The sequence below is a fragment of the Podarcis muralis genome, chromosome 13, assembly GCF_964188315.1.
Source record: "Podarcis muralis chromosome 13, rPodMur119.hap1.1, whole genome shotgun sequence".
Taxonomy (NCBI): domain Eukaryota; kingdom Metazoa; phylum Chordata; class Lepidosauria; order Squamata; family Lacertidae; genus Podarcis; species Podarcis muralis.
In genome coordinates this window covers 24,292,861-24,299,869 of record NC_135667.1, presented here as the reverse complement: position 1 = coordinate 24,299,869, position 7,009 = coordinate 24,292,861, and the positions used below count along the sequence as shown (strand labels likewise).

Genomic DNA, 7,009 nt, shown 5'->3' with positions numbered 1-7,009 from the left:
ATGCTCCTTCTGAGGTAGTTTGTCCACCTTTATTCCTCATCCTGCACTTGGCTCTCAGCTGCAGCTCCGAGAAGCTGTCAGCATGTGACAGCATCTACACCTTGGGAAAAAAGCTTCGACTGGCCAGCTAAACCAGGTGAGGATAGCCAATGGGTCTCCAACCCTCAGCAGCTTTCTCCTGATTGGAGTGTTTGAGGACCGGGACATTCACAGGGAAACCAAAATGCTTTTTTACAAAGCTATTGTACAATACTACCAACCTTACTGTATGTTTGTGAAACGTTGACCACTTTCTCCAACTCCTTGAAAGATTCCACCAATAGTGTCTCCAAAAAATTTCACACATCACCTGGGAAGGCAGGCAAACTAATGCCAGTGTCTGGAAGAAGCAAAGATCACCCATGTCCAAGCAATGATTCTTCAACATCAAATTTGTTAGACTGGTCATGCTGTGCGGATGCCCAATTATCAACTTCCAAAGCAACTACTCTACTCCGAACTTAAAAATGGAAAGCATAATGCTGGTAGTCAACAAAACAGGTTTAAAAACTCTCAAGGCAAATCTTTTTAAAATGTAGCATAAACACTGACAACTGGGAAACACTGGCCTGCGAGCACTCCAATTGGAGTACAGCCTTTACCAAAGGTGTCATGGGCTTTGAAGATGCTCAAACTCAGGACGCAAGGGAGAAACGTTCTAAGAGGAAGGCGCACTTCACAAACCCTCACCATGATCAACTCCTACCCAGAAACCTGTCCCCACTGTGGAAGGACGTGTGGATCCAGAATTGGCCTCCAGAGTCACTTATGGACTCACTGTTAAAACCATATTCATGGAAGACAATCTTACTCGGCTACAAGTGATCGCCAAAGAAGAAACCCTCAGTGAGTTAGGAGCTTCTCTTGCACACTAAGACAGGCTCCAACGGATTGAGTAGAGGAGACCAATAGTGGGTCCAATGATCAAGGAGGTGGTTACTCCACATGCAGAAGGAAATGATGGGCAAATGGGGCTCACCAACCTAGGAAGATGGCTCATTCAGAAGGAAAACTGATCCTAAACCTCTGCTGCCTTGCAGCTATACTCATTCATGAGAAAGACTTCCCAAGTAAATCCTGAGGAAGAATCTGTACCTGCTGCATTGCAGGACATCTTTGGGTGAAGAAAAGGCTAAGGAGTAAACCCTACACAAATCTGGAGTGGAGTCCCTAAAAAGATTGGGTGGGGCCTTGCATGCCTCCTTCATGCAACTCCTGCAGCCAAGCTGATGCCAAATGCATTGCTCTGCTTTCCTTTGGACCAAATCAGTGAAGTCGAGGGGTATGTCTTGTGGTCTGGGCATCCCAGGACCTCCATACACAGCAGCAAAAACATAATGTAAGCAGCAGTTACAAGCTACTGGTCTCTGTAGCCACAGCAGGGGCTGCAATTCTCCAGCAGTTTGACTTCATCCCCAGCAGCACACTCCATAGTCCCTTGAAACAAGACGGTGGCCAACAATTGGTAACTACCTACTTGGTTTCTTTGTGTCAATTATGGTGCTTTTCTTTTTATAGACTACTGTTTCATTTATATATTTTAATTTTGTTCTTAGCTATCGCTGAGTCTACATACTTCCATCATTTCTTTAGTGATTGTAATTAAGCTTTCCAATTTATTTTACTCCTGGTCTGTTCCTAGTTCTTTCTGGTTAGCATTAGCTCAATGGAGTAAGCTTCATAGACCTAAAAGCTACAGCCTATTTTCAGAGTGTAGATGGAATTGTTGGCCCTAATGATAGGAGTGTGCTAGTATTAAAATTGCATTAAATTTGTGCTCAAAAGAAGGGGGAGGGGGTAATAAGCTAAACTGATCCTCATAATTTCATGCATAAAAGTGGTTTATCTGGAGTCAGTTCAAGTCTTTCTAAATATTTCCTGTATACGCACATCTTAACCCACCAATCTTTTATGAGGCAGTTTCTCAAGGTTTACTAAGTGATAAACTTTGACTCAGAAGAGGATCACTTGATAACCAGAACAGCCCTTGTTGCAGTTAACAAATAAATAGCAGTATCTCTTATACCTAATGAAGACATTGTTTTCAAAGTTGTTTATTTAAAGTACCACTTAATTCTCAGCAATATTTCACTCTTTTATTCTTTCCCATCTACATTCCAAGATATTATTTATTTATGGTTGATACATGTATTTCAAATTATTTCAGTTATTAAAATATGCATCAATGATACACCACTGCCACCACTTCTTCCAGTGATTAGAACAGTTAATTGATGCTGCAATCTCTTTGTTTCCAGTAATAGGGTTTGAAGACGGCCTAGTTTGAAGACGACCTGGCCTTTCAGCCAGGTTGTATATTGAAGACAGCATTTCATACCCTAAAAATCTAAAGTGGCAGCGTTGTTTTTTAAAAAAGAGAAGTTTGTAGTCCATATTGCTGTAAAAATAATATTGGAGATGTGCAGGCAATGCCAGATAAAATCTCAGAAGCCTAAAGGGAGCTGACAAGGGTTTCAAGGGATCAGTACTCTGTTTCTTGTCCTTCCCCATCAACTGAGAAATTATGCAATATAAGCAACTCTGTGTTGTTTGCTTCATCTGCATAATGTATATTCATGGGATTGAAATTCAGAGAACATTATTAAAAAACTTTTCTTATTTAATTTTTACCTTACCTTTCCTGCAAGCTCAGGGCAGCACAGATATTCCCATTTTAAAAAAAATCCTCACAACCATACTGTGAGGAGGAATGACTGGCCCAGGAGATTGTAACAACCTACATAGCTGAATGGCAACTTGATCCTCGGTCTTTGTAGTTTAGTGGCAATTTGAACCTAGTCTGAAACTTTGAACATTGCATTATGTTGGTCAAGAAAGGAATACACACTGGCCTATCTATAAGACATTGTTTGTAAAAGAAGCCTGTGTCAGCCTTTCATCATTTTGGGGTTCAAGGTCACTCTGTCCCCATAGGCTCTTCCTGCACTCCCATTTTATGCTTGAGCACAGGATGCAGATAGGAAAAGCTGTGCCACAGGATGGCATTTCAGGAACTGAAATTGCAATTCCCTGGGAACAGATTGCCAACATCCAGGCACAAGCCAAGATTCCCTACACCTGGCATTTACTAGGTAGGCAAACAGGGCACAAGAGGTTTTTGCTTGCGGGTTCTGAATGCACTCAGCTCACCTGGTATGTCATTCCTACCCTCCACCCTGGGGAAGGAGGGGGAGAAAAACACCTCTGGGTGTGAATGATTTCACAGAACACTTCCTTAACGCTTGCTATTACAGGAGAATGCATTTATCAAAGTTTTTGGGAGGAGGACTGCTTGGGGGAGTAAATGAATAAGACGTTGGTTTTCCTAGCACAGAGGCACGAGGACTGCCCTGCTTCTGCTCAGCTTCTTTGGAAACCGTGGGCAGTTTTTGGCTAGGAGAACCGTAATCCATGCTGGCACGAAGAGCATAGGAGGGCTGCAGGGATGGGGTGCTGGTTTCTCGAGGGGAAGGTGGTGGTTTTGCCGATTGTGGGCTTGCAGTGGTCACGGAGGAGCTCACACTAGCATGCTGGTGCTGTCGCATGAGGGCCTGAGGCTTAGAAGCATCCAAATTTCTGTTCGTTCCAGGTGAAGTATATGATGAGGGCTGCCAGGATAGGGTGGTCATAGTTTCCAGAGGGGAAGGGGATGGGTGTGCTGATCTTGTGCTTGAGGTCACACTAACATACCGTTGCTGGCTGATGAGGGCCCAAGACTCGGAGCACAGAGCATCAGAATTACCGTTGATCCAAGAAGAGGTGCCCAGCGGCTGCAGAGGTGGCGTGGTGGTGGTTTCTAGAGGGGAAGGTGGTGAGCTTGCAGGTCCTGTGCTTGAGGAGCTTACGGCATAGTTCTTGCTAACAATTTTTTGCTGATGCACCAAGGGCCAAGAGTCAGAAGGCAGAGAGTCAGAATTACTGCTGGGACTAACAGCAGCATAAGATCCAGAGGACCGCTGGGTTGCGTTGGTAGAAGCAGACTGCGAACTGAGCGGCTGCATTCTTGAGGTTACAGGAGAGTCCACACCATCATACTTCCCCCAATGTGTGGATGTTGGAGACTTAGAAGGTGCTTTGTCTGAGGGCGCAGCCACAAGATTTTGATCTGCCACAGGGACAGAACTGTGCTGCAGACCATCTAGCCATGTATGGTGGTGGCATTCTGATTGGTAGACAGTCCGAGATTTGGGCGAGTGGAGGCTAGCTGTGTTTTGAGAAGGTAAGGAAGTAGGAAACGTCCCTGCGGGAGTCAAACTATGGGGGAGTCCTGCGGTTCTGGGTGGTACCTGCTCCTGAAAAATGGAATCTTGTCCCGAAACTGCAGAAGAATAGGACCTCTGCTGCTGAATTTGCGTGGGAGGCTGAGTCTGGCTGGCTGGAGGCACAGGTTGGACAGGCAGCGTCTGTGGTGGAGTCTTCTGAAACTGTATCCCAGAGGGTTTTACAGAAACTGGTATGAATGGTGCTGGGTAGAGAGGAGGCATCTCTGGAATAAATGTGACAGGCGGGTATACAACTGGCTGAGCCCATGCTCCAGGACCCGTAGAGACAGGCTGAAAGATGGAGGGGGGTGGTGTAGTATTGTTAAAAAACCAATGGTTAACCAGATGTGCAGGCCTGGAGCCAATGCTGTCAGATTTCAAATTCTCATCCCTTCTGGTGGCTTGGGAATCCACTGGGTAAACTACAGGAGAGTTGGGAGTGTCTATCAGCTTGAGTGTCATCTCTCCCACAGGAGCTACTGGTTTGGGAGTCCCAGGTAAAGTACTAATTTCCTTGTTGGCTGGTGGTCCAAGACATTCAGAAGGCTGGAGGAGAGAGAGATGGGGCTGAGGCTTGCGAAGTGCAGTATTTAGAGAGAACTTAGGAACAACCAAAGGCTTGTTTTTAGGTGGGGAGTGGTCAGGAGTCACTGCAGAGTCTTGCACTTTGGACAAATCAGGATGGCCTGAAAGGTCTCTCGAATTGGCTGTGGCCCTCTCATGCTCTTGCAAAGGAGATACTGTTTTTGGTATCTCCTTGAGATGGCCCTTGGGTAGAATGCAGGACTCCTTATCACCTTGCTTTTCGAGGGGGTTTGAAGCCCGGAGGAAAGTGGAGTGGGGCTGTGGTACCCCTGGAGCCTTGGGAAGAGGGGCAGGCTTGGGACTTACTACAGGTTCAGCTGCTGCCATCGTTTGGGGCAGCGACTGACAAGGAGCCACTGCAGCATTTTCCACTTCAGATGGGACAGGCTGATCTGAAACAACAACAATATTTACTGTTAAGAGAGAAGGGTCACAACTGCAGTTAGAAACAGGAGGGGGGGAACAGAAAGGTCAAGTGGTTCTTTCTTGAAGCCTCATATGGAAAACCTGGAATAAGCTAGATCTAGATGCTGTTAGCAGGGGAACTGTTTGTTCATTTTTAAACTTGATATTTCTTTCTCTTTGGTGATCACTCCTAGCCAAGCAAGAGTGTCTTCCATGAATGTGGTCTTAATGGTGTGTCAGTAAGTGACTGTGGAGGCCAATTCACTCACAGAATCATCACCTTGTCATGGTGAGTGGGCTTGCATGCTCCCATGATCCTTGTGAGCAATGCCATTGGGAGTCACACTCCCAGTTGGGTCACCCAACGTGGTCAAAGGGGAGAAGCTAGACAAAGAATGATCCAAGAAGTCTTCGGCAGCAGAACAGGCAGAAAATAACAAGCAGTATGTTACAATGGCTGTGAAGGCGGATGAAGGCTGCAGCAGATAATAAGAATCTGCCAGTTGTCATGATACTCATGCCATCGGAATAGAGCCTTACTGCAAAGACAGTGCGTTGATCAGCGGGAACTGATCTCCACACACCAAACAAATTCACACACAGATGTTCTTCCGAAAACCCATCTCAAACCCACCCCCCAAAAGTCTCATGGCGATTGGCAAAAATTAGATCTATATTGCAAACAATATGGAAATCATAATAAAGAGAGCAAAAGACGCTGCAAATGAAAAGCACTTACTGGATTTGACAGGTGACGCTTTAGCAGACACAGGTAGTAGCAATGTTTGGACTCCACAGCCCTCCAGGCGAACAATATCAGGCATCTCCAGCAGGCACTGTTTGGCAGAGGAAGCATTGCCAAGCGGCAGGTGCTGCTGATAGGCAGTGCTGTAGGCAGCACGGAACTGGAAGAGCGACATGCCCTCGGGGTGCATGGCCAGGATGTGGGCCACCCGCTGTTTCAGTTCTTCCAGGTCCTTAGAAGGCTGTGAGTTCCTCAGGTTGGATTCTCTGGGCAGCTCTGGGTTATCCCGTGAGTGTACCTCTTTGGCTAGTGGTGATGGCCCACCAGACTGCCATGCACTTGGCTGATGGAGAAGAATGCGGGAGGGAGGTGGCTGATGTGGAAGAATGCCAGAGGGAGGTGGGTGATGTGGAAGTATGCCAGAGGGAGGTGGCTGATGTGGAAGTATGCCGGAGGGAGGTGGCTGATGTGGAAGAAAGCTGGAGGGAGCCTGGAAGGAACTGTTGGCCTTGCTTGACAAAGCACTACGAGGCTCCTGGGAGGGTGGAAAAAATGGAAAAGTGGCAGGTGGGACATGCATGCTGCTGTTGTTGAGCCAGTTCTGCACTCCTGGGGACACAAAAGCAGCTGGAACAGGTGGGCTCCAATTCTGTGATTTATTTCCAGAGGGATTGCAGACGTTGAACGAAGGCTTAAAGATGCTACCAAAGTCTAAGAAAAAAGAGAAGGAGGGCATTACTGCTGGGTCAGTCGACAGAGGATGTTTATTTGTTGAAAAATATTTGTAACTCATGTCTCTGCCGAAATCCCCCAAGGTAGTACTACATATATCTATCTATATGGTTTTAAAGACACCCTGCTGGTAACAGCAACACCACCAATCAGAAAATAAGGCACAAGAGCAGACAACTGCTGTGACTTGGGATCAAAAAGTAAAAAAAGAGAAAGGTGAACTTCTGAAGGGGAGAAAATT

The 7,009-nt window shown here is 46.2% G+C and overlaps 1 protein-coding gene across 7 annotated transcripts in view; it reads right to left on the bottom strand.

Annotated features, from left to right (window-relative positions):
• Window positions 1–2,077: 2,077 nt before the first annotated feature.
• The window catches only part of LOC114583091 (uncharacterized), a 20,510-nt gene continuing 15,578 nt past the window's right edge, over window positions 2,078–7,009 (bottom strand). For all 7 annotated transcript variants that reach the window (XM_077917219.1, XM_077917221.1, XM_077917220.1 and 4 more), the window contains 2 exons: window positions 6,031–6,747; window positions 2,078–5,278 (listed from right to left, as the gene is read on the bottom strand). In XM_077917219.1, coding sequence (XP_077773345.1) covers window positions 3,288–5,278; window positions 6,031–6,747 — 2,708 coding nt within the window. In that variant the 3' untranslated portion in view covers window positions 2,078–3,287. The remainder of the gene's footprint in view (window positions 5,279–6,030; window positions 6,748–7,009) is intronic.